Here is a 27,882-nt window from a genome sequence, read left to right on the forward strand (position 1 = left end):
CAAGGCAACCCGGCCCCTTTAAAATTTGACTACTGTGCCAGTAGCAGACTTCAGGTAAGTCTGACAGGATGTATACGAACTTCCGGTCAGCGCTTTCAAAATAATGCTCCAGACGGCGAACTGGCTGGTTAGCTGTAATTATTCGGTGGCAAAGTGAAGAGAAATGTGAAAAAGTTATTGTAGCCTGATGTGTGTATCTTTAAAGGTATTTCCCTTGTGTCTAATGTTAAATGTCAAGGAAAGAAGAGCCCAGCGGAGGGATACAGTGCGCCGAAGATCTGAATTTAACCAACGCTTTTCGCCCCGGAGGCAAGTTTATATCACTCCGCAAAGAAAGTAGTCACCCGTTCCTTTTATTTTGACACCCTCGTCGCCTAATATCCGGTTTCTTCTCTCTTGACTCACGTTAACCACATCCAAATGGTTGTAGATTAGATGTGTGGAATAAGAAATCTGCGCCGCTAGCTAGCATTTACACAGCTGCTGCCAGCGAGTGTAACAGCCGGGAAAGACGCGCGGTCCCGGGCTTACGACACAACAGAAGTGTCGGAGGATTCTCTCCACTTTAAGGACAGAGTTTACACTGAACGACCACCGCTGGCAAAGCCTTTTTTAGCTCGCTATCGGACGACAATGCCCTCGCCCAAATAGCTGTCGTGGAGGTCGAGGATGGCCGCGGACGTGGATAAAACACTCCCCGAGGATGGGAGCAAAATTTCGCCGCAGCGCGGGCACCAGAGTCCCGGCTCTGGATCCTGGATCTCCAAGGGGCTGTGGACTCTGCTCCTGGTCGGCGCCGTCCCCCTTCTCGCCTTCGGGATCAAGTATTACCAAGATGCCCAGTTCATCAAACGTCATGTGAGAGAGCCACATCTGTAGTAACGATACACACGTCCCAAAAATATCTCGATCTTTTAACTTTGTGTCTGGAAAACAAAAATCAACTTGAAGAATGATGATGTCAGAAAATGCCAGTTTGCTGTAAGATGCACGCCTGTTTTAAAAGAAAGTTTCCATTGACCTTCTGGTACATTTTAAAACCTTTAATTAACATTGCCGTAGGGATGCGTCCTTCCCATATTACTTGAAATGTGTGTTAGAGTCATTTATTTGGCAGACATCAGCCTACCACAAAACACCACATCTGCATTTTATTTCTCCACCCAGGGGTGTTTTTTTATGAGGGAGCTGGGTCTGTGCCACAGCTGGTTAAACTCAACCTCTTCTTTTTAATCTAATGCTTGTTTGACTCCGGTGGGTCCCTGAGTTGTTCTTGCTGCCTCCCACCCTCCCTCCCCCTCTTCTCCCTCCATTGTACAGGCGCTAGTAGGCACGCATCTGTCTTGGAGAGAGGGTGGTCTGACTGAAACAAACACATGTTAGGAATCTGTAGCCTCTGGGCTGATCTTTATCCAAACTGTGACCGCTGAGGAAAGAATAAGTGCTCTGACACCAGGGACAAAACACTGCACCCAATTTGATCATGCATCTGCAGCAGGAATTTGACTCATTTAGTATGTTTTGCAAAAGTGTTTTTTCATGTGACGAGACCCACTGTCCTACTTGTGATGCTGCATTGAAAGTCCTTGAAGCGTGTGTGACAGGATCAGCCTCTGTCCCCTCCAATAGGAAGAGAGCGTTCGCACTCTGGGTGCCGAGGGGCTTTTTCTCTTCTCCTCCTTAGACACCGACCACGATCTCTATCTCAGTCCGGAGGAGTTTAAACCTATTGCTGAGAAACTCACAGGTACGTCACTTTATCTGTCTTGCTGAGTGTTTGTTCATTTAACCGTTGCCCCCTCCTACCCTCACTGGCCACTTGCATCCCATGTACTGACTGTGATCCCTGTGACTTCCTCGCAGGAATAACACCCCCGGTGGATTATGAGGAGGAAGTGGCCCATGACCCCAATGGAGAGACTTTAACCTTGGAGGCCAAAATGCAGCCTCTGCTGCTGGACTCTATGACAAAGAGCAAGGACGGTTTCCTCGGGGTAAGAGAAAGTCCGCTGTTCTCTTTCTATCGATCATTGTTTAGCCTCTGCAGAGAACTTGATTCAGTTAGTATTAACCTGTCCTTATTCCTGAAAATGTACGACCTAAAACATCCATCCCAGTCCAGCCCAAAGAAAATTCTGAGCTGTTGTGGAACCATTTGTTATACAGGCAGGCTTTCGGGCTCTTTTGAGTTTGAACACACTGAATTATTAATTTATTTTTATCACTTAATTTTTGAATGCAAAAATGACCTGTAACTGCCCCTGTTGGCTGGAAAACACAAGGGGTCCCAATAATATAGTCTCACATGGTTCAATTTTGAGAGGAACAGGGGCAAAAACCCATAAATTTACTTTCACGCTTATGTCACATCCAGACACATAAAGTAATTTAACTTGTAGGTTAAATTGTAACATTGATTGCAAAAGCCTTTCTTTTTATATATTGGATCGTCACGCTCTTGCAGGTGTCTCACAGCTCTCTGGGTGGGCTGCGGTCCTGGAAGAGCCCAGTGGTGCCTTCGTCTACCTTCTCCGCCAGCCAGTTCAGAGTCTTCTTGCCCCCCAAGAACAAGGTCGAGGTTGGGGACACGTGGTGGGTGATTCCCAGCGAGCTCAACATCTTCACTGGGTACCTGCCCAACAATCGTTACCACCCTCCCTCACCGAAGGGCAAAGAGGTAACAGACGCGTCGCTGTGTGGCGTCAGATTGGGTTGTGAGGCTCAAGCTGTATATTAATAGATGTTTTCATCCCGTTACAGGTTCTCATCCACTCCTTGCTGAGTATGTTCCACCCTCGGCCCTTCATCAAATCACGTTTCGCTCCTCAGGGCGCCGTCGCCTGCATTCGTGCCAGCAACGACTTTTATTATGACATCGTATTCAGGTGAGGAGCGATTCAGAAAGAGGCCTGAAAGGCCTGAGTGGTGCTTTTCTCCTTGAAGCCCATTAATTCTGTGTACTTTACATCACTGCTGACTTATATCCAGAACAAACTATGAATTTTAATGGTAATGTCCTCCCTGGCAGGCAGCCATTGATTTGGATTTAAAATCTCCATGCAGAGATTGATCCAGTCTACTGAGTCCACTTTTGTCAAAGATACATTATCATTGTGTGCTAATGCAGCTGCAAATAGTGTAGGGGTCAGCTGCTGAACCGAAATGATTTTAATCCACCGAACAGCTTTGACTTTCAGACAGCTTGACATCTTGAAATACCTTTTTTCAACACATTAGAAAATGTAAAGCATTCTATTTATAAACACCGTTGGATCTCAACATCTCACAATACAATCAAATATGAACAGCTGGTAAAGTAAACCAAGTGACAACATACATTGATGGCTGTGGGTATGAAGGAATTCTGTGCTCTTCTGTACCAACTGAGATGTGATGATAAAAGAGTCTGCAAATTGTTGGCTTAGGTACCTTGAAAGTGCTCAGAAAGCGCTCTGATTTTACTGCTGAAAAGCTGTAAAAAGCCTGTATGAGACTCGGACTGCGTGGAAGTTTTAAGATTAATCTCCAATTTGTGGCTTGCTTCGGAAAACAGTCAGCAGTAAAATAGACACTATATGTGATGAAGCGGCTAGAAATGCACTTTTAATAGGCTACAACAATCCTTTTCCTGTCATTCTGTCACAGTGGAGAAAAATGTGAACACATCTTTGCTGAACAATAAAAGTCATTGTGCTCACCTTCTGCAGAATTCATGCTGAATTCCAGCTCAATGATGTGCCAGACTTTCCCTTCTGGTTCACCCCGGGACAGTTCACCGGCAACATCGTTCTGTCTAAAGACGCGTCTCACGTCCGCCACTTTCACCTCTACGTCCCCAATGACAGGTGAATGCCTCACGATCACTCCCCGCCCAGCGTGATCAGCCGCTGTGGCTCTAGTGTGAAATGTTCCCGTTGTGTTCCAGGTCTCTGAATGTGGACATGGAGTGGCTGTACGGGGCCAGTGAGAGCAGCAACATGGAGGTCGACATCGGCTATCTGCCACAGGTACAGCTGCAGGGTGTCTCTGCTGCCACATTCATGTGACTTCCTGTTCTTATCTTAGTGTAGCCACATGATGGAGTGCCCAAGGTATTCATTTTTCTTTACACTAATGCTGATTTTGGTTCCAGCTCAATAAGCCAAATTAAACTCATTCAGTGCAATTACTCTCCAAGTGGTTTTTAAGGGTTTTTGTCCCGTCACTGTTTTGATTCACTGCCGTCCTCGGCAGTGTGTCCTAATGTTGGAGTGTGATTAGTATTCATTTAATCCTCTCTCCAGAAATATGTTACAGATCATAAAATATTTTCCCTTTTAAGTCTCTTTTCTCATAAAAGTTACAGCTTATAGTTTGTCATGTTTTTTTTTAAATGAGAAGTTATTAATGTGTCTGCAGATGGAGCTGCAGTCCACAGGCCCATCCACTCCCTCCATCATTATGGATGAGGAGGGCAACGTCATCGACAGCCGAGACGGCGGCGGCGGCGAGCCGATCCAGTTCGTCTTCGAGGACATCCACTGGACATCAGAACTCAGTCGGCAAGAGGCCGCTCGACGCCTCGACGTCACCTTCTACCCCTTCAAGAAGGTAACAACTTGTGAAGTGTTTCGTCAGCGCACTGTTGGCTTTGGGTCAACAGTTTCATTGTCCTCATTGTGTCTCGCTCCCAGGTGTCCTACCTGCCTTTTTCAGAGGCCTTCAAGCGCGCTGAAGCAGAGAACAAACTGGTGCATTCCATTCTGCTTTGGGGAGCATTAGACGACCAGTCCTGCTGAGGTGAGATCACGCCACAGCATTGCACGCTGTTATTGTGAGCTGAAAAAATATTGAAATCACAAGGATAAAATGGGCTTCATCCAGAAAAAACAGGTTTATATAAGAAATGCTGCAGACAGTGTTTTCCACAGTCTGAGAATCTCTGGGGAAAATGGTGTTTTATTACTACTGATATGACTGTATATATTTGTTATGATTGAAGACATGCGAAATTCTGGAATTGTGTAGGAAAGACTGCACTCCTTCCAATGTCACCATCAGTAGTGTCATGTTTCAGGCCACTGAAGGCAATGTAACTTTGAAAAGAAGAAGAAACATTCTCTCTCAAATGAACCGCTGGATTAAAAAGCAGTAAAATGCACCCTTGTCTATTTCAGTACACTCAGTGGTCCTGCAGTGGAATGGATAATGTATGGTTAGATATAAAACTATTCTATGAAATGAACTAAATTATTAGGGACTAGGGATAAAATTGCTGCGTAGTCCCCCATAAACCAGGACACCTGGTCACCCTACCTTGAAATAAACCTTTTTGAATGGTACATTTAGGCACATTGTCAATATTGAACATCTCCGTCTGTTGCGTCTCTGTAGGTTCGGGGCGAACTCTCCGGGAGACAGTCCTGGAAAGTTCGCCCGTCCTGGCGCTGCTCAACCAGAGCTTCATAAGCAGCTGGTCTCTGGTTAGAGAGCTGGAGAACATGCAGGTGAGCAGTGACAGAAATAAAATGCTTTGTACTACACGTACCTTCCTTATTTTCAGATTTTAACTATGTCACACTTAATGTTTCATCTCACAAACAGGCTAATGAGCACAATCACGAGTTGAGTGAAAAGGCCCGATTACACCTGGAGAACTACAACTTCCCTGTGGAGATGATGGTGGCACTGCCCAATGGAACGATTGTAAGTATTTGACTCTTCCACAAATCATGTGTGGAAGCACTCCCGTTGATGTTTTAATGTCATTGTACTCCCACTGTGATGACATGTCGTGGTTACTGATGTTCCATTTCTTTCAGATTTATGGAAATTAGTTCCATTAAAGTCTTTTATTCACCTCCTGTCTTTGGCTTCAGGTTCACCACATCAACGCCAACTTCTTCCTGGACCAGACGGCCATGAAACCAGAGGAGGAAGGAGCGACTTTCAGCTTCTCTGGTGGCTTCGAGGACCCGTCCACGTCCACTTACATCGGATTCCTGAAGGAGGGGCTGGAGAAAGCCAAGGAGTACCTGGCACAGTAATTTGCGTGGTAGAGGAAACGAGAGGAATTTCCTCTGGGATCCAAGATAAGGAAAACCCTCCGATAACTACAGAGAGGCGCTTTCTTGTCAGTGTTGGCAGCTGAAAAAACGTCTTTGCCTTCTATCCTCTTTGTAACTGTTTCTGTGGGGACGTCTCTCTTGGTCAGAAAGTTTTATATACAGTATTTGTATGGTTAGAAACCGTCCATACAGATGAAGACTAAGGAGGTAATGCCTCTAAAACCTACTGTTACTGTCACTATAGTATATTTTAATGAGTTACAAATGCTTTGCACACTGAGCAGTAACAGTAACATATTCAGATCTGCTCTCTCTGCTTGCAGCTGCTGTTGATACCACGTAGACACAGACCACTCCTAAAACTAATCCTTAAATGAATCATAGCACTGTAACTTGGTACAGTTTTTTTTTTATATATATACTCTGGTGTTGCATGTGCAATATTAAACGACTGAGTGAGCTTTCATGCCGCTGAGTGTGCCCAGAGACGGAGCCGGTGCAGCTGTTGCCTTTTCAGTTGTGTTTCAGCAGTTTGTGACGACTTTGCCTGAAAGCCCCCTCAGGGCCGGGCGATGCCTGATGTCATTGCTGAGGCTGCTGGTGGGAACACCCTCCTCCGACTCTGGGGACGACAGCGGCAGGAAAAAAAACTGGACAGTGTAACTTTAAAAAGGATTTATTCAGTTGTTGCCAAATGTTGAATATTTTCCAGATACTCTGTTTTGAGGACGATGTGACCACACCAAAGAACTTTGTTTTAAATGAATCCATTAGGGTTCCTTGCGACTTGTTTAGTATGTATATATTGCATATTAATATGTAAGCAAATGGTCATACGTCTGCAAAATTGTTTGATTGTTGAACTGAGAGGCACATGATACCACGTACTGTTATTCTCCTCTTTTAGGCTGCAGTTAAATTTTGTGTTTCCTTTTGTCTTTAGGTAGATGAGAGGAACTCCTTGACATTTTAATGGTCCCATATCATCATCCCGATTTTCTTTTTGCCAGTGCTAATATGTTTTCCTGTTGTTTGTCCCATTCCCTTGAACACGATATCTCAAGAACGCCTTGAAAACGTCTTTAAATTTGGCACAATTGACTAGTCTTGACTAGTCCTGACTAGTCCTGACAAGTCCCGACGGCTGGTTTGAAGGCACAGTTTCCGTGTGCATTTGTCTGTGGATCGAGCCTCTTGATATTTATTACTGTAGCAACTAGACCTGCTTTATAGTCAAAAAAGGACATTGAAATCTCACTTTTTACAATATGGGACCTTCAACGTAGAAAGGCGACTAACTGGACCTACACGCACCTCATTTTCCCCTTTCCAATCATACAGACAGACGAGTTTCCTCTTCAGGTCTGTCTCTGTTTTTTAAGAGTGAAATTGAAGAACACAGGGACCAAGAACATTTTTAAAAATTACGGTGAAATCCAGTAAATTACAGTAACATTATATTGCAAAGTCATACAAGGTCCACTCCATGCCATTGGGTCATGGGGAGCTATTATGGGAAAACGCTGTTATCCTGACGACTATGAGTGCCATTTTTTTATTTTATTTTCAAAAAAGGTGAAATAAAAATTTTTTGTTTTTGTTTTTTTACAGATTGACTTTTGACTTGACTCTTTTTTTGGAGACGTCTCACCCACACTGTACACATCAACAATCAACCACACAGAAGTTGTTTTTATATTTTCACTTTGCACTGATTTTTATTAGCTAATCTACATTACTGCACGGTCGAAGCACAGTAGATCGGACTCTCTGAGCGAGAGCATGTTGAATGACGAAACAGCATTAATTAGAATACTTCTCAAGCTTTTCCTTCCACGATCAGAAACCACAGTGGATGAAAGAGGCAGCACTGAAAAAACTGAAAGGAGTTCAGAATAGTCATGAGACTCTAAGATCTGTTGCTCTGACAGTTGCATGATCATTTTCCAGTGTTGACTTGTGCAGTCTGCGCCGCTATTCAATGAAACTCCTACAAGCGATTGGTGACAACGGGAGTTTGTGTTTGTGGGACCGTGGGCTGTGTACATGCAGTTTCCAAAGAGATCTTCAGAAGGAGACGTGTGATGTGTGCTTCAAACATCCAGGATGAACTGAACGTGATATAAAAGTAGGGGCATGCATTACCTTATGAACACAGGTGAACCGTTGTGGTCGCGTGATAAATAAACGCCATCATGAAGTTACTGATTACACATTAGGAGCAAAAGTGCAGTCTCTGAGAGTTGTAACCCGCTCCATTCAAAAAATGAGGACTCGGAAGAATCCAGTTTCTTAACAGTTCAGTGGAACTCAAGTCCAGTTCCCAAACCCACAGGAATGAGTCGACCATGAAACAGTCCAGCCTGGGAAACACGGATCTACTGAAGATCAGCCTCGCTCGGTTCAGTTCAGTTCACTAGAATTCCACACCACTTAATCCAGCCGTTTGTGGTTGATGTTTTATGTGTTTTTTTTTAACACAGATGTCTCCATGAATTGAATGAGCGGCTTTGTTTGTTTCTGCCGGTGATAAATGCCTTCTTGATTAAGCTGGTCAGCGGGGACGAGGTGAGTCAAGGAGAAACTCAGAGGGCCACTCTTCAGCTGAACGTCCACACCTCCAGCTCCATGACTCGGAAGTCATCGGTCTCGGAGAGGCAACAGTTATTGAAGGTGTAGCAGGGGCTGCTGCGACCTAGGTACAAGTTCTCGTCCACCCACAGACCAAAGTGACCACTGCAGGAAGAAAGAACGAGTGGTAAAGAAAGAGAAATGTTTTCTTTTGTAATAAAGTTTGAAAGGACTCCAGAAAAGTACATCAAATTGAATGCATGAGGGAAAGTAGAAATACAAAACCATTACCTGCCTCCACCAATGGCAAAGGAGTCCAAGTCTCCTTTAATGAAAAATGAGTTCTCTCCAGTCCATCTGAAGCACTGCGGAGAAAAGGCAAAAACAATCACAACACTTCTCAAACTGATGACTTACTCAGCACCATTAATTAGAGCAATTTAAAGGATTCTTTTTTCATGACTTCCTGACATTTTGACAACGACAAACAACAAATGCCGGATGTATCTGTGATGTTCGGCAGACATTTTACAGACTGGCTGAGCTAACGGTACTACAGTCACTCTGCTGGAGATGAGCGGTGGCGTACGGCACCTTGAAGCGAGGGCGCAGCATGAAGAGGAACGTTTCTCCGGTGCCGTAGAACGTCTCACTGAGCCTCAGAGGGTGGGAGAGGAAGGCCCCGAATATCTGACAATGGAAAGTCACAAGAGAGACGGCAACATTAACAAAACGCAACTGACTGATGATATCACAACATCTGTTAAAGAAGAATATGAACAGTCATTTCGTTTTTTTGTTGTTTCAGGCCAGTATGATTCAGATTTTGGAGAAATACTTAACTTGGATAGGAAAAATTGACATTCCCTACGTGGATTGTGTATTGGTTTTATATACACAATTATGGTTCAATAATGAGGTCAGAGGTCAGAGACATTTTTAATGGACAAACTCGAGCATTTTCTTTCTGTGCTTGAAATCAGCAGATGATCAACTTGATTAAAACTCACACGTTTCTCATTATTTACATACAAATGAAATGTATAGACCTCGACCAAAGTACCAGCAACAACATTATATTACCCTTGTTATTCTTCATCTGTCCGTGTTAATCACATGTCGACAGGGTGTGTTCCTTTTACGGATTTTCATTTATTTAAAAAGATCTAGGTTATTATATTGTGCTATAGAGGTTATTTGGGCATTTTGTTGAAAATAACTACAAAAGTATAAGAAGTTATATATTACTCTATACAGACAGAAAACTGTAACATAATACATTACTTTGAAATGAAGATAACTATGTAATATATTCACGTACATATTGAAAGTAACTTGCCCTACAATGTTGCCTGCAAGCCAATTTATTTCCCCAGGATAATTTTAACGAGCCGAGATAAATAATTGAATTTATTAAGCTCGCAATTACATTTCAGTTACAGCTGATGTTATTACAATCACAACAACAACAGCAAAGCTGAACAACTGAGCATCAGTATTTCAAGCTGTTTAGCTTCTTGATGGTTTAAACTGAGAACTCGTCATTTATAGGCGAAATTATTCAGATTTCCAGAGAGAAAAGCCGGAAGATCGAGTTTAGAAAACAAAAGAAGAACACTAGATTCAACCAACAGCTACAGGGAAGTTTATTCTCTATTACACCTAATATCATTATTATTCATCTGTTTCAATGAAAACTCAAGGAGCGGATTTCAGGACACCTGTTAGAATCGAGCGGACAGTCGCTCCCTGACTCGCTCCGGATCAGAGCGCAGGCTTTAGGGTGTTTTTCCCCCTAAAAACTTCAACTTGTCGCCGATCAGTTTTGTGTAAAAACCGAGAAAGTCTTCGTGCTTCGGTAAGAGCCTGGTGCTGGTGGCACATTACTGAATTATTCACCCTGGAAGAAAAGATGCGGAGACGCCCCAGCGATCGATAACGACAAACAGAGAGAAGCAGCGTAGCAGAGTCCCGTTTGTTTGTGTATCTTTCCTTCAATATATGAACTGAAATTGATGACAGACACATTCAACACAAACCGTTATTCAACACAAATCTTGTTATCGAGTATGATGTATTTAATATATTGTGAATTTAGCATTTGTATTCGACCATATTAGTAAATTCATTCATTTATTTTTACCAAAATGTTTGGGGGTGTGTGCGTGCGTGCGTGCGACAGGCGCGCGCGTGTCTCCGATGTGCTTTGATGTGAGTTCCAAATGAGGCGCGGGCTTTGGATCAAAGCGCGTCACATGGAACGCTCGAGCGCTCTACGTGACTACACAGGTGCTGCAGAGCTTGTTAGCTTCTCAGTTTTGATCAGGAAGCAGAGCAGACAACACGCAGGCACCAGAGCCGGTAGATACACATCGTTTGACGACGTTCAGCAAAATTTCAAAACAACTTTAAGCAAAAGGAGTAGATATGTCTTCAGGAGATCAGTCCACATCCAGGGTTTACAATCCTATTGTGTTAGCAGATAACACTATTATCATCAATCCAGAGGCTGTTAAGCTCATCGTGAACAAACATTTTGTCAGGATCTCCACAGCAGAGTGGAGCCTGTTAGCTGAGGGATTCTGTGCGCCGGGAGTCGACACGACACTGACTGACATGCTTTGTGAAATGACGCAGACGCTCTCTAGGTCAGTCATCAGCACTGTCTTACCATTGTTTCTGAGTGAGGATTCGCGGTGGGGTTCAGCTAGGACTTTGGAAAGCCTAGATATACACCTGGGAGACACCCTCGCCAGTGCTTATGCTGAAGCTCTTCACCTCCCACTGGACAAATGTAAGAGCATCGAGAGGCTGACAGAACTGATCGAGAGGGAAGTTTCACTGAAGGTCAAATCTGCTGTAACTCTGGCCATCAACAGCCCTACCTTGCCGGAAGAGCCAGCAGTTTTTGTCTCTGGCTTCGTGCCCATCACAACTCTCCGTCACATGCTGACTCTTGCTAGCTTATATCTGAAAAGATGCGTAAGTAAACTGAGATTCAAGTGCCCTGGATGCTGTTCGCTGCCAAAAAGCTCTGGATGTAACCTTACAGCAGAGAGTCTGGAACCCTCTGTGAGATGTGAATTGCTTCAGAGCTTGAAATCCAGGGTCTCTGTCCTCTCAGTGACTCAGGAAGTGGCTAGCATCCTTGACAAATGGTCCAGTGAGACAGCGGAAATCAGAGAGGATTCTGACAGCTCTTCCACCACTTCAAGCCCCTCTGTTCATGCTTATGATGCAGCGTTTGACATTGTTGGCATTGTAAGTAATGACCTCCATTATTCCGACCACGGATATGATGAAAGCAGTGAGAGCAGTAGAACATCCAAACCTCACTTCAGTATGGGGTTGATACTTACAGTTGTGAAAGGCCTTTTTGCCTCAGAGGCAGGGGTCAATGCCAATAAAAGTAACCAAAAACAGCGCAAATGCAAATTTTTCAAGTTTGCCAAGACGCAATTTGAGAAAATGAAGTCAGAGCTGGAAAGATCAACTCAGAAAAGCGAACCTGGTTTTACTGTGCCACTCAGTCGAAATTCAGGGTCCTCTCAGGCTCCATTCAAAAAAGAGGACTCTCCCTCTGAAGATTTGAAATTACCAGGAGCTGATCCAAAGTCTCCAAGGCCCAAATCTGAGGCTAGCAGTCCAAAATTTATCGGTGTGAGAAAGAAGCGGCATTCTTCAGTAGAATTTGAGGATATCAAGAACGTTGTTGAGATCATGTATAAGATGTTAAACCTAACAAAGAAACCGGTAGAACAACAAAAAATTGGAGAAAAACTCAACAGCATGATGAGGCAGTTTTCAAAAGAATTGACTGATAAACTGTATGATCATTTGAAAACTTCCAACAACTACGACATTCCCTTGGCACCAATTGGAAGAAGTATCTCTGACTATGTCATATCTACTGTCGGGAGGAGTGCCAATCAGTGCAGCCTTTCTCCTGAAGTCATTTATGCCATTACAGAAGATTTAGTGGGACGGTTCTTGCAGCAGATACTGCTCTGGATGGATAAGGAGCAAACAAATCTGAGAAGTTTTAGTGAAGAAGTGTCTGGTGCACTGAGCAACATCGAAGACCTCATCATAAAAACAGTGACCTCACACGAAGAAAACAAAGTCGCCGCACCAGAGTCCCCCGGAGACATGGACAGGCAGTCTTCAACATCCTGCTGTTCAACTCCGGTAGAACCTTTCAACGATCCTGCTGATAATGATGATGAAACACTGAGAAACATTGTCGATGAGACTTCAGTGACTCAAAACACCGGTTCCTCAGAATCATCTCTTATATCAGAGAGGTCGACTGACAACATCATAGTTCCACTGGTGCTGAGGATTCTGACAAAGGCAATTATGAAATCAAAATTCTCCTATCGCGAGGCAGATATCAACACCATCATTAAGCGTCTTTCGGACAAGGCCGAAGCTGAGGTCGAATTCAAGGACAGTGCACCTAAAAAGAACAGGGTCAACATGAGAAAAGTCAACAAAGCTGTGATTAATGACCTTGAAAAGGAGTTTGGCTCTCCTAAACTGATCCTGGAGGCTGCACTGGCATCAAACGATCCATCTTTTGATGCTGCTGTTGTGAAGTATGTCAAGTTCCATCTGGATGCCCTCAACAGTCCAACCCCAAAGAAGTGTGGAATTTCCAGGTTCTTTTCAAGGGTGGGAAAAGCTGTAACCAAAGCCCTCAGGTGTTGCATTGATGAACACATGAGCAGTGACAGTGACCGCGACAGTGACAGCGACAGTGACAGTGACAGTGACAGCGGCAGCGGCAGCGGCAGCGACAGCAACAACGGCAGCGACAGTGAAAGAAGTTCACAATCCATCACACCTGACTTGAAGTGAAGAGTAGCGATGGTCTAGATAACTTCTTTCCTTCAAGATGATTCCTTCCATCTTTGCTGTTGCGGTTTCTTGAGTTCCTAGGCTAGTATGGGTTTCCTCCGAGTTGCTTCGGTTAGCCCAACTTTACATTTGTAATTAAAAAAAAAACAGATTCTTCAATCTCTTAGCACGCAACTTCCCTGCACCCCCTTTCTTTCACTTTGGTTGCTCCATGTTGCCACTCCTCATGCTCAACACTGTGAAACTAGCGGGAGTTACAGGGGACAGCGTAGGGAAGGGTCGGGGCCGTACTATATCCTGATTGGTTCAGTCCACTGTCTATATTGAAGATGGACCAATGGGCCGCCCCCTCTAAATTGTGGGTCTTCGAAAAAAAAAAAGAAAGAAAAAAAAAATCCAACAGCATCTGCCCCTTAGGACTGTCAGCCCAACGGGAAAATGCCCGGTATGCCAGATTACCAGTCCAGCCCTGAGTGACAGTGACAGCGGCAGCAACAGCGAAAGAAGTTCACAAACCATCACACCTGACCTGAAGTGAAGAGTAGCGATGGTCTAGAGAACTTCTTTCTTTCAAGATGATTCCTTCCATCTTTGCTCTTGGAGTCTCTTGAGTTCCTATAGTACGGGTTTCCTCCGAGTTGCTTCGGTTAGCCCAACTTTACATTTGTAATCAAAAAAAGCACTAGCATCATGGGCAGCAGTGATAACTAAATTAACAACTCCATATTTTTCAGGTCCAGGGCAGTACGGTGGCTCAGTGTTTAACACTGTGGCATCACAGCTACGGTCAGGGTTGCATTACAAGCCTCGATCATTGCTGTGTGGACTTTCTAGATTTCCCATGTTGATGTGGGTTTTTTCGCCAGGTGCTCCAGTTTCCTCCCACATTTTTTAATGGAAAAAAATAACATGACAGAATCAAGAAATTAAAAAATTTTTTTAATAAAAGGCAAAAAGAAAATGTAATTGTGGTTGTGTTTTCCTATGCTGAAGATGTTGAATCAGCTATAAATACTAACCAAGTTGATTCCAAAGTTATTGTTGCTTACGTAATACCTGTGGAGTGTGATTATGCAGTTACTTCAAACAAGTTATTTGTAGTGAAAGAGATTGGCATTTGGTTTCACTCTGTCAATGTAGATGGTTTTACGAATACATTATAACATTTTAAGACTTCCTGACTAATTGAGTCATTAAATACATTCATGAACAATTTTAGAATATACCGCCAATTCAAAGATATAAACCAGGAAAAAGCATCCAAACACATTTTTTAAATTTGACACTGATATTGAAGTGACAGCATTGCTTAACTTTTTTACTTATGTATATCCAACTAAATCATTGTGATATTGTATATAGGGTAATTACCTGAGTGAACACTTCATTTATTTATTTTGGAAATTGGATACTCATTATCAGACCTAGGAGGGTCAATAACACGTTGAATTTGTTACGAGAGAAGTGCAAAATCCGGGTCAATTTCCAAAATAAATTAAGTATTCACTCAGGTAATTGTCAATATCAATGTCAAAGTGAAAAAATGTTTTCGGATGCTCCTGGTGAGATGCCTGAATAGAGGTCTGTGGTTAGGGTTAAGACTTCCTAAAGAGATTTTCACGTTTTGTTCCACGGCATAAAACACAACAGTAAATCCCCTTCCTGTTTCAAAGCATCTACGTGTCTTACAAAACGAGTTGCCTTAACTTTAAAACTAGTAGATTGACCGATTTATATTGAAGTGTGCATAGAAAAGTGTAGTAGGAAGCTTTAGTGGTGGTTACGTTGGAGACGTTTTTCATAGCCTAACGTTGGCTTTTTTACTTCTGGTGATCGCACTTATGCTTCAAAAATCATGAAAGTGGTGTTCGTCTATCTTTCTGAACACAACGTATCATTTATGCTCTGCAATAATCAAAAAATCCAATTGAAAATATTCCCACAGGCATCATCTTAATCAGCCTTCAAAGATACATCATCCCTGTCTCTCACTCACTACAGTGTGTTTTACCTCGTCTACAGTGTGTTTTACCTCGTCAAGTGCATCCTTGATGACAATAAGCACAGGGGAGTCTGTGGTGCTGAGTTTTCTATAGAGGGACTTGAGGCTGGCGCCATGGCGGGACGTACTGTAAGCCAGCTGCCAGGTGTGGCCAACTGTCCTGGGGGGAAGCTCCTTACAGAGCTGAGAAAAGATTAGAGCAGGGGAGAAACATTTGAGGAAGAAGCATGAATATGAACAGAAGGAGCCAGATGCTGTCATCAGTAGGCACACAGGTCACATCTGTATGTACGTTAAGTGAAGGGTGTTTTAAAGTGGCGAGCAATACTGAATTAGCCAGTTGCGCGAGAGAGATTTGGTTATCTCTAAATTAAAACAGGCTGCATGTAGCTCTTGCATAGAGATTAGCTGTTAAATATTTACAAATCCTAACTGGAATAGCTGACTGACAAAACTGGACTTGCTAATATATAAGCTGTAGAGAGTCAATATTTATAAAGCCCAAAATCACAAATTTTCATGAAAGGAAAATACCCCCCAAAACTGCTAAAATGGAGAAAACTTAAGTAATCTTTTTCTGGAGCTGTGTGCTATTGACTTTGTCTCTCTTTGTTTCTATTGTTGTTGTTTCATTTTTTTTTAAGCGTGTTTCTTTAATGTTTTCTGGTCTTATTCATTAGCTAGTTAAGTTTTAGTCTTATTAATACTGCGCTTATTCTATTTAAATTATTCCAAAAAAATGATTTGTCTACATAAAAATGTTTTGATTATGACGTTACAATACAAACACAAACAAATCTGGACTAGTCACTCACCTCTCTGACATCTGAAGCTTCTAAAATGTGGCTGCTCGCTACGATATTATTCAGTCCTTCGGGGTCCCGGTCGATGGCCGGGGTCAGCTTGTCCCCGCTCTCCTCCATCAACACCATCTGCACAGAAACATCAATGCATTCGGTAACAAAACCAAACACACTGAGCCAGTTTGTTCGAGAAGATTTTGGTGCACGATAGCTCATTTTTTGCCTTCTCTCACCTCCCAGTCATCCCCTGAGCTGCGATGCCTCTGGAACACCTCGTCCTCCTCGTCCTCCTCCTCCTCCTCCTCCTCCTGTTTGTCCTCAATCAGCACAAACTCCTCTTCGTCGCGGTTGGCCTCCCCCTCTTCCTCCACTCCCTCGAGGATACACAAGTCTGGTCGACAGTGTGTAAGGTAGGCATACAGCTCGTCGGAGCTGCGGGGGGGAGGCAAAAGAAAAGCAGTCCCTCAGACAAACAACCCCAGCAGCTGCGTCAACATTACCAGGAGACCTTTCAATGTATGTACACATTCTCAAATCAGTAACTCTCCTTTCACTGAGGTGGAGTTTTTGATTAAGTGTTGCACCCAGCAGCTTTGGTAAAGGAAAGTTACAAGAACTACTATAAGTATTTTCAACTAAAGCTTACTTAAAGTATCAAAAGTAAAAGTACTGATTATGCAGGATGGGCCCTGTCAGCGTTATATCATTATTATTATATCATTGGATCATCTAAGCAGTAATGTAAAGGGTAACTTGTCAGTCATCATCTTCTTACTTCACGTTGATGGAAAGTCAGGTGAGGTTTCGAAGTCCACCATTTTCATTTTTGGGTGAACTTATCCTTTAATGTTGCTGCTTCCTTAATGGTGCAGGTGTTTCTTTAAACCGATCACATGTTTCGGGGATAAAAATCTAAGGAGTAGCTAAAGCTGTGAATTAAATGTGGTGGAGTTCAAAGTGCAATATTCCCTCTGAAATGCAGAAGAACACAAGTACACTGTGGCATAAAATATGACACATGAGACTGTTTAATACGTTCACAGAGCAAACTGTTATTGATTAAAGTAACCTTTGTACTCTTCGGTAAAGGTAGTGTTGATGTTTTATAATGTGCACTGAGGGACGAGAGATTAGTAAACAGAGGAAGTAAATATTCAACTGGAAAGACCTGTTGAAGTCTGAGCATCAAAAGTGGATGGAAAATGTTCACGTTGGGCTCAAGTGGAGACAGCTAGCTCAGCTGAGGAACACACAGCCTACATCTAAACCGATGTGTACCGTCTTTCCAAAGCGTGTGCTTGGGCTTGGGGCGTACAAAAGTTTTAAACATAAAACCAGATATTCAAATTGGATGTGTGGCATTTGAATGGAAGATGCAACTGAGCTGCATTATGGGAATTGTAGGATCCAATTTGACGCATTCTAGGGACTAAAAGTCAGAACATCTCAGCATTCAAAGTCAAAGGTTAAGAAAAAGAGCAAGAAGACTTAGTTTACACACAACTTAAAGCTCTGCCTTTAGGAAATAAACTACACGTAGTATTGATTGGTCAGTGAAAGACGTGCTATATACACAAGTGGCATGTGGAGGAAACCCAGAAATGCTTTTTGAAAACATTCAGGAAGGGGCGCCGGTTAGCTCAGTTGGTAAAGCGGGCGTCCCATGTGCTGAGGCTCTGCAGCGGATTCAACTCCTGGCCTGGGTCCCTTTGCTGCATGTCACTCCCCCTCTCTCTCTCTCCCTGTTCCCTGTCCTGTCACCCTCTTCAGCTGTACTATCAATAAGTCCAAAAAAATACTTAAAAAAGAAAACATTTAGGAAAATACTATTAGGATATCGCAGCCTGCTCGTACTTTCTGTGCTTCTGTGAAAGGAAATACCTCTCCATACCACCAGGGGGCAGTAATCTTGTATTCACGATTAAATAAAGGAAACTGGTAGACTGTGGAGTGTTATGATAAAACACATCATAGGTGTGTTTTTTCACACCTGTCTCTGTAATGTAGCCGCTTCTAATCAAGAACACGTCTGATGAAAAGTTGGGTGAAATCATGGACACTACAGTAATTCAACAGCTTTCCCTCTCCTTTTCCGGTTCCCCTCTCATGCACTTAGCTGGGCAGCCAATCAAGAGTGATTTCTCTCACCGCCATCATATTTTGCACACTCAATTGGCCAAAAAGGTGCTGACAAGGGTCAAACCAGGGCTGATGGCGACCGCCAGCCTGGAGTGTAGACCTAACAACTCCACTTTAACATTCTCTCACAACAACAATTGTGTACAGCTTTGCATCAAATTTGACCACTGAAGCCAAAAATCTTGCATTCAATATCAAACAGAAGTATTACCAGCAAAATGTACCTGAGGTATCTGAGGTAAAACTACTCATTCTGCAGGAAAATGCCCCCCTGTGAGTGATATTATCATACAAACGTTGTTGTTGTCAGTGCTTTAGTAGTTACTGCACCTGTCTTGTGAAAGGGCGAGCCAGGCGTCCCTTCTGGGTAACATTTTGGCCGACCCCAGCTGAAGGCTTCCTACACCCTTCTTCTTCCCTGCAGACGGCTGAACCCGCAGCCGCACAAACATCAGACTCCCTGGACTGCCCGCTGATGACCTCCAAGGCCCTGAAAGTAAACATGGAGCAATGGTAAAGAAAATCACAGGAAACACAGGAAAAATCTCTCAGACGGACCGTAGATCACACTCGTACCTGCAGTATTGCTCTTCACAGTGGACTTGTCTTTTTCATCAGAGTGCCGCAGCTTACTCGCTGCCTCTTGACCTCCACAGCAGAAGGTGGCGGCGCTGCTCAAGACGGCCACACCCAGGACGCCTACAGACGCCTCTGACTGCACCTCCAGCGGGCTGCTGTTCAGCTCCTCCTCAGCCTCCGCCATGTCTCTGCTCTCAGCCTCCTCTTCTTCCGCAGAAGCCTTTTTGGTCAGGCTCAGAGCCAGAGATAGCTCTGATGGAGCCGCAGACTCCCCCTTTGGGTCTGGGACGCCGTCTGTTCGCCTTTTGGCGCTTTTCAACTTCTGGAAAATGTTCTTTCCTTTTTTCCTAAAAAAATAAATAAATGGGCAAGAATAATCACTTGCATGGACTTTTCATGTAATCTGTAATGTGTGTGTTGCTGAGGAGAAAGTGGATCCTTGCTGACCTCTGCTGGGACTTGGTGAAGTGAACATGCGAGATGTCGGAGAAGAAGGAAACAGATGCCAGATTGTCAACAGAGCATGACAGGAGGTATTCCTCGCAGCCGTGTTCCTTCACCAGAGGGTGTGTCTTACACGGGTCAAAGAAGATCTTGTTAGAAGTCACCAGCAGGATGCCTGAAACCACGCCCTGACAGAGCGAGACAGGAAACGTTGATGATAATCTACCAATGTCCACAGCTAAAGAAAACAGATCAGATATAAGTGGCGTTCACACACACACACACACACACACACACACCTTGCGGTCTGTGATGTAGCGACAGAACAGCTTGAGGTACTGCATGGCCTCGGGTCCCTCGCCCTGACAGCACTCTGGCGGCAGAGCCAATAAGCAGAGCTGTCCGTCAGGCATCGGCACCGCCTCCACATCCTGTCAGCATCACATATTGTTTCAGAGTTAACAACAAGATGTGGCTCGTGATGGAAATAAGAGCTGATACGAGAAGGATTAACCATTCCAGTCATTCTTTTAAGAAAATATTCCAACAATTTACTGGTTCTTGCTTTACAAATGTAAATGTTTGTAGATTTTTTTTTCTACTGTTGTAAACTGAATGTATTCGGGTTTTAGACAATGTTTAGATGAAAACAAGTGATTCAGGCTAGTTTACTTGGGCATGGAAATTGTAAGGTTGTTGTTGTTGTTTTTGTTTGTTGTGCTATTTTATGATTTGCCGAGGCAAATCAAATTAGACGATTAAAAATACAAGGTAATAAAATCCTCGGCATAATAATAATGGGTTTATCACCAATAATAATTGTTAGTTGCAACTGAATAAAATTGGAATATACAAATTAAACTATGCAACTGTGGGCATCATTTTATGTTTTCTGTGAGATTAAAAAACGTCTTGTCTGAGTCCTTCAGTTTTGGACTGTCACAGTTTAATTCCTCCCCACTGACATAATGTTGGAAACCACAAGATTTCTGCACCCCTAAAACACGCCATCATGTTTGTGTCTGTTGCTGAGATCAGCCTGCTCTCTGCGCTGTAATATTTTGATGACTGTGTCTTGTTTTGGTGCTTGTTTCCACAGCAACACACTCTGTTTAGTTGATCCATTATAAAACCCCATTTGTCTTCACCACAGCTAATCACGGCCTAATAACTGGAAGAAATGCACGATGAGCTCATTGAGATGAACAGACAATGATGTGATATAATCGGGTTAACAAAAAAAAGAGGATTCTGCTTCTTCGCTGTTGATTTCTGTGTTTTAACTATAAACTAAAATGATTTATTGGCTGTGGAGCATCTGCATCACTTCTCCTCACCTCTGAATGTCACATTACTTAATTTCTTTTCCCAAGAATCAAGCTAATACAGTCACCAATAGCTGATACCCTACATAAGCAATTATTTCATATTTTTGTATTTTAAAAAAGAAGCTCCTAACCTTTAGTTCACCTCAGGGTGAGAGAGGCTTGTTACACAGTATAGCTTGCATCCCTTTATTTTTTTCAACATTGGGATTATCTTTCCTGAACTGAAGCTTGACATGTCACGTTACTTTGGCACCTAAAGACTCTAAAATGCTTGAAGTCATAACTTGAAAAAGAAATTTAGAGGAAGATTGCGGATTTATTTCGACCAAACAAGAGGTGACTGTGGAAAGACAAACCAAGTGTGCTTTGGTATACTCTAAAACACTAAGTACATAGTACATAAACACTGGTTCATTCTGATGCAATAATGCAGCATTGACTGCTGGAGCCGCTCGAGTTGGAACTGGTTATAACTACTTTATTTACAGCTGGTTTAGCTGACTGTATTCCAATAAAGAGTCATGACACAAGAATATGAGGGATCATTAGATAATTAATGGAGTAATTCATTTTTGTGGACTTTTCTCTACTCTTTATAATAGTTTAAATAGTTACTTTAATGAAATCCTTTGGAAAGTGTAAAGGGGAACAGAAAAAACTCTCTGTAACAACGTCACAAGTGAAAGTGGTGAAAACCAGTGATATGATCACTGCTGGTGTAACGTATCCAAGCAGCGTATCATCTTGTATGTAAAATCTTCCAAAATCCTCATTGTAAAATCTAAATACGAGAGGTAACTTGTAACTACCGCTGTCAAACAAAGTAAATAGAGTACAAGTACAGTACTTCTTTCTGAAGAGTCACTGGGTAGAAGTATAAAGTAGCATACAATGGAAATTCATATCACTCTCATATAAAACTGAAGTTAATTGCTGTTCACTTCAGTTACACTTACACAAAAAACAATCCAGAACTAGTGCTTCCTAAGTGATTATGTAATGTATTTTTCTACTCACCAATAGTTTGTCATATTCTGCCTCTGGTGAGGGGGACTGAGGCTGAGCAGCAAGTGTATCCACAGAGTCCCGATCCGCCTCCACCTCTCGCTTCAGGTTAGGATCTGAGTCCGAGTCCAGTTCTGGTTGAGACGACCCTTGACCGGCAGAGGGGTGTTTCCCCTTCGGAACAAGAAGCTGCTTCAGAGTGGAAGCCATGATAAGAATAGCTCTGACATTGAAATACATACGACCTGGTGACACGAGTGACAACTTCCTCTTTCTACAGGCCTGCATTTCCCCTCCCATCTTTGTTTGTAGTCACATCTTCGCTCCTTGTGACACATGAGGGTGGTGGTAAATATCCTAACAGCTTCTATGTAACTTTAACACAATGGTGAGTAAAGACTGCACATTATCAGTCTGAGTTTGCCCATGAAGATTTCAGGGTGAGGTATTGATTGCCTGAAAGGGTTTAAGATACAGCAGCACACTTACTGCCCATAGCTAAAGGCTGACGGGGCTTGTGAGAGGCCTTGTTTTGCATTTCAAATACAGCAACAGCACTCAGAGAAACCTGTCACTTCGATCCTTTCACACACACAGCACACACAACAAGTTGCAGCTGCCACCACGCACTCGAAGTCGACTCTTACCTCTCTGGAGACGAGGGCAGCAGACGAGGAGGGCAAGTTCAAGGAGGAACGGGAGGGACGGAGACCCATTTTGCCCTCTTCTGCCGAGGACATGGCGACACTGCTGAACTGAGATGACACGCTGAACACTGTGTCCCCAGGGAGACCCTAAAACCACAAGAACACTTTCAGTAGGAGCTCAAATCTGAACGCCTTCACTCTTGTGTAAGATGATGGAGTGACTGAGATTTGTTCTACTGAGAGAGATCTCGCAGTATGCTGTTCTCTTTTCTTAAAGGTCGATTAATGCGACATTTAAGAGTGCTGGTTTCACACAATTACACGCTCAGGTTACCGCTGCAATTTGCTGCGCAGATCTCGCTGCATGCTTCTGCTGCAAATCAGCTCAACCATGTGTGAACTAGATGAAATCTGATGTTCATCTGTAAGTCAGGTATATTATAGCGTTGATGCGTCTGTTCCACAACCACCTTCCACTGACAGATGGATCCAATGACCCAAATTAGATTACCACCGCCTGACAGATTATGAGGCCACAGAAACACTGCGTCCTGGCGTGCGGGTGTATGTGCGCTCATCTGGGCGCGATCTATGTGCGTTGGTACATATAGTACATCTGAGCTGCCCTACGAAGCCAGAGCTCTGTAACTACAACTTGAGTCACAACTGAGTCACGACTGAAACTGAACTTTTAAATGTCTGTTTTATGTCGTGACAAAGTGTCAGTGTTGCTCTGTCTTAGAGAGAAGATGTAAAACCGCAGTAAGAACAAATTCTAACCAAAAACCAAGGAAGGACCACATCAGTGTAGTTACTGGGCTCTGCCTTGGTAACTGCAGTCTGTGACAGCTGTATAGCCAGACAGGAACTAAATTATACTGAATGAGTGCATTGAGTTCTAAACACAAGTATGACACTAAATATATCAAGCATTGATAGGATAAACTTTATGAACTATCACTTGAGGATCGCTTTGTTTTGCCTTTATTGCTCAACTATGTCGACTTTGTAACATGCAAACATTTAAACAAACAAACGCAGATATGCACCATTGCACTACATATGTATCTTTTCAAGGTATTCCAACATCAGAGTGCAGTATCTGCATTTTGGGGGTAATAGGTTGAATGTCAGGTTTAATCGCTTGAAGAATACATATTCAATAAGGACACTGCTGACAGTGCTGTTCTACGAGGCATTCGTCTGGAGAGTGCAATCTTTTTTAATTTTGTGAACATTTAATTTTTCAGTTAGAACCATTGTTTTATTTAAATCATTATTTTCATTGATTAAACTATCTCATCATTTCAGTCGCCCATATTTTATGGCTGTCTTTTAAATATCCGATGTTTTGACAATTACCTCTAACACTGTGAACCCTGTTTGATTTGTTTGAAAGATGGCGTATGAATCAAGTGTTTCTACTCTTAAATCTAGCCTCAAAATAGAAGAAGCGCCTCTCAGAGTAATGCAAACCAACGACCAAAAGCAGTGTTCTGGAGGACATGTAAATGTCAAAATCCTGACTTTGAATTTCATCCCTAAACTTCACAGTGACCCTTGATGACAATTCCCACAAAAACTGACACCTCAACGCAGGGCTGTTACGCTCCAGTGCTTTCGTTTTAGCTGGGTGTAACCGATATACCCGCAACTGAATGAATGCACATCCCCTTCAGCTCGGAAAAGTTCAATTGCATGTTGCTATATACATTTCTAATAGAAGCTGCAAAGAGCTGATGACCTCAGAAAAAAGGAAGAAGGGAAGAAAAGCATACTATGAACGAGGATGATGTGGTAAATTTCTAAGCAAAGCTTGAACAAGTCAGGCTAGAGCTCTTAGTAATGAGAGCTAACGCCTTTCTCAGAGTCGACATAATACACAGGCAGATAGAAGTATTAAAAAAACAGCTGAAAATACCTTAGAATAAACATTCCTCCAGTGGTATTTGTTGAAGAGGCTCTGAAACAGACTCTGTTTCCCCATTTTGTCTGAGAAACGGCTCTGACTGTCACCCTGAACCTTGGGCGCTCTTTATCAAACCCTTTCAAGACCATAAATTATGTAACCAATTACCAACCTCAACATTCTTATCTCCATAACCGGATGATTTATAGACGCAGCGATATATCTCTGTCCAACTTCCCAATTCTCCTCTTACCTTTTCCCACGGCTGAGTCCCTCAGTGCACGCAACGAGTTGGATAAACTCTGGAAGACAAAAGAAAAAAACAAAAACATGTGACTCACCCTGCTGCCTGAGCTGTCATCTGACGGTCCACTCATAGATTCTTGCTTCACGGCCGCATTGTTGAGATCCCATGAAGTCCCTGTGAGCAACAGAGAAGATATGTTTCTGTCACAACATCCTGAACGCAGCACAAGCCATATCGCCACTTCCTAACAGGATTATTGCACGCCTGTCGTTCCTCTCAGTATGAAAATAAGTTCATGCAAAGACATGAAAATGCCAGCAGGCTCAGTGGAAGAATTATAAAATGTAAATTCAAGCTGCTCAGCCTGCTCCCTGCCCAGAGGACGTCCAACAGCGGCACAGTACCTTGCAGGTAGTACTGCCGCAGTTTGGGGTTTCTGATGTGGGGGATGTGGTTGAGAGGCCGGCCCACGGCGGGCCGGTTCTGACGCTGGCTGCTGGCGTTTGGCCTCGGCGTCACTCGGGCCTGAGGTTGAGTCTCCCAGGGCCCCTTAGCGAACTGTGGAGGCTGAGAGACCCCTGGAGGGAGCTTGGAGCCCAGCCTGGGAAAAACAGATAAAATGCAGATATCATTACACTATATTTAAGTCACGTCTGCACTAGAGCTGCAATGACCGACCTATTAGTCAACAAGCCGGTTGAAAGAAAATTAATTGCCAGTTATTTGGATCATCAATTCATCATTTCAGTCATTTTTAAAGCAAAAATTAAAAACATTATCTGGTCCCAACTTCTTAAATGTCAAGAGTGTTTGTGTTTTTTGACACAAGAGTCAGGCTGAAGATGTCGATTTAAGCTCTAGAAAATTAGTGTGGAGCAATTTTCACATTTCTTAGGACATTTTATTGACTCAAGTAAAGAGTAAGCAGTAAACCGGGGAAATAATCCGCAGATTAATGGATAACTGAAATAACGATTAGCTGCAGCCCTAATCTGCACACACACGTTTATATCTTAAAATTGTATTCTAAGAAAACTGAAAGCAAGTAATAACTAGCTCAACAAAAACAAAGGCATTTAAAGGTGGAAATTCAACCTCAAACTGAATTAACATTTTAGTTTGATAAAAAATATTAACTTCTAACTATACTAACTATCAATGTCATCGATAACTGTATGTACTAAAAAAATTTTTTTTAACAAATCAATCAAATAGACATAAAAGTGTAATGATTGCAATTCCCCTTAACTGTCAGTGACATTTTTCTTTATACTAACATTACTCACAGTTTCTGTTGATGGACTAGTTTATATAGTGTTATTATAATGATTCGGACACCAACATCAACGTATATATATTTGCATCCATGTATATGTGGTCTGACATGTGTTAATATAATTCTCTTTTGTTTTGTTTTTGCAAATCTCACGGTCTTACATTATTTCTGCACATATCATTTTAGAATAAATAACTCCCTCTAGTTTTCACCAGGAATTAGAGGATTCATGGCTCATGTGCGGCGTGAATAACTGTATAGCTCAGCAACGACGTGTCTGATCAGAGTTATTTATAGGGGAGTGGGTGTCGTCTGCGATGGCCAGGAAAGTGAGTTCCTGGCAACATGCTGTAGCTCTCCCCCACATGATGCTATTTGATGGAGTCCTTCAGTGACAGTGGATGAGAACAGCTGAGGGAAATGTGCATTTTGCGCTGAAATATGACTAGAATGGTGAAAGAGCTGATTGTAGCTCCTTAAATCTGAGGAGCAAACAGCAGCCAAACTGGTCACATGTCTGCTTAGAGCTTTCCCCCCTTTCTTTTCTCCCCAAGTAATCCAGGCAGTTGACGAGGCCTGACCTGGTCTTGACGTTGCCAAAGTAGCTGGTCCTGGCCTTGTCCCTCTGGGGCTCGTGGTCCATGGCTCCTAGAGTCTCGGGCCTCCTCACAGACTGAGCCATTTTCTGTGCTTCTTTAGTTCGATGCTGGCAGCGGTGGCAGTCGCAGGCGGATGAGGGGCTCAGCTGGCATCCTTCCTCTTTCTTTTATTCCTCATGCCTTCCCTTTGCCCCAGTTACAGCACCTACACAAGGCAGCGTAGTCATAAAAATTCTGTGGGCTGATTTTTTACAAACACCAGGGTAAAAGTTCCACCTGCAGCCACATGACCCCCATCAGGAAGTGGTGGACATTTAGCAGAGTAATGGAGCCAGTTTACAATTCAATTACACAGTCAATCAATCCACAACTAGTGTGTGTGTGTGTGTGTGTGTGTGTGTGTGTGTGTGTGTGTGTGTGAGAGAGAGAGAGAGAGAGAGAGAGAGAGAATGTGCTTCAGATCAATTTGTCTGAGCTTGGGGATCAAGGTGGGACAAGTGAGATTGTTTGCACTCATATTTCTATTAAAACCTTCATAATGAACATTATTACACATCAATAGATGCTCAGAAATGGATCAGATTCTGTATCTCAGCTGAAAGTAAACATGCTGTGAAACTGTGCTCAAAATCATGACATAGGAATCCATCCGGCTTCATCCTGTGAAAGCCTAAATTTGGCAACTCATGACACATCTCGTCGGGTGGTGATCCGTCTGTCATCCCTGAAATGTTGTCTTAGCGTTGTTCCGCATCCTTCACATGAACTCGAGTCAGCTGTTTAAATAATTACCACATTTCGCTTCCTGTAAATGCCGGAGGTGAAATGATCGGCGTGGAATAGAGGGGAGCAGTTTTGACGACATCAAGAGAACGATCGAGACTGCTGCAGAGAAAGCATTACATCAGCGCCCCAACGGAGATGAAGAGGGAGCATCAGGTGAGGTGGGCAGTGGTAGCTTCACCTACCTGTGTGTGTCTTCCTCTGGGATGCAGACGTGCGGCGGTCATATGAGCGCTTCTTCATATTGCAGTGTTATGATATCACTGCAGACAACAGTAGCAAGTTCAATGATCAAGCTCCGCCCAGGGCTTAAAGCGCCGACGCGACGATTGTTGAGATAGTTCCCCCCCCCGCCCGGCACACAACAGCGAAGGCGGAAGTAGGTGTGAGGGAAGCATCTTGTATATACAAACATCTTCTCGCAGTTTCTTTCTTTCTTTCTTTCTCTTATTTCTCTATGTATCATATTGTTTACTTCAGGTGTTTATTAAAATTTATTTTTTCTCACTGAATTTGTATTGTTCACTAACAGTGTTATCTTTTATCTGAGCCTTGATGTTTGCAAATGTACTTATTTTGCTAATAAAAACACTGCCTACAAGTGTTACAAGTGTTTAACATGCATGCTTCCAAAGTTTAGAAA

At 43.0% G+C, this 27,882-nt stretch overlaps 2 protein-coding genes across 4 annotated transcripts; one reads left to right on the forward strand and one right to left on the reverse strand.

The window, feature by feature from the left end:
* The first annotated feature begins 382 nt into the window (after positions 1-382).
* On the forward strand, positions 383-7,657 carry selenon (selenoprotein N). The gene is made up of 12 exons (XM_030392318.1): positions 383-858; positions 1,630-1,747; positions 1,864-1,994; positions 2,465-2,677; positions 2,761-2,885; positions 3,708-3,845; positions 3,926-4,007; positions 4,399-4,590; positions 4,674-4,779; positions 5,374-5,486; positions 5,584-5,685; positions 5,859-7,657. Exons 1-12 carry the CDS (start codon positions 670-672, stop codon positions 6,024-6,026), a joined length of 1,677 nt encoding a protein of 558 aa, XP_030248178.1. The 5' UTR covers positions 383-669; the 3' UTR covers positions 6,027-7,657.
* A 77-nt stretch (positions 7,658-7,734) lies between these two features.
* Positions 7,735-27,578, reverse strand: LOC115566435 (oxidation resistance protein 1). Of its 3 annotated transcripts, none has more exons than XM_030392317.1 (16): positions 27,425-27,578; positions 26,439-26,661; positions 24,986-25,182; positions 24,676-24,755; positions 22,426-22,572; positions 21,791-21,952; positions 19,745-19,876; positions 19,449-19,633; positions 18,999-19,348; positions 18,753-18,912; positions 16,517-16,715; positions 16,296-16,412; positions 15,511-15,663; positions 9,213-9,308; positions 8,910-8,983; positions 7,735-8,783 (listed from the first exon to the last, which is right to left on the reverse strand). In XM_030392317.1, the coding sequence occupies exons 2-16, from the start codon at positions 26,537-26,539 to the stop codon at positions 8,648-8,650; spliced, it is 2,289 nt and encodes a 762-aa protein (XP_030248177.1). In that variant the 5' UTR covers positions 26,540-26,661; positions 27,425-27,578; the 3' UTR covers positions 7,735-8,647. The 3 variants fall into 3 exon arrangements, with proteins under 3 accessions (XP_030248177.1, XP_030248176.1, XP_030248175.1); XM_030392316.1 differs by having other exon boundaries at positions 21,791-21,967; XM_030392315.1 differs by having other exon boundaries at positions 21,791-21,970.
* Positions 27,579-27,882: the final 304 nt, after the last annotated feature.

Source organism: Sparus aurata, chromosome 16 (genome assembly GCF_900880675.1).
Source record: "Sparus aurata chromosome 16, fSpaAur1.1, whole genome shotgun sequence".
NCBI classification, from domain to species: domain Eukaryota; kingdom Metazoa; phylum Chordata; class Actinopteri; order Spariformes; family Sparidae; genus Sparus; species Sparus aurata.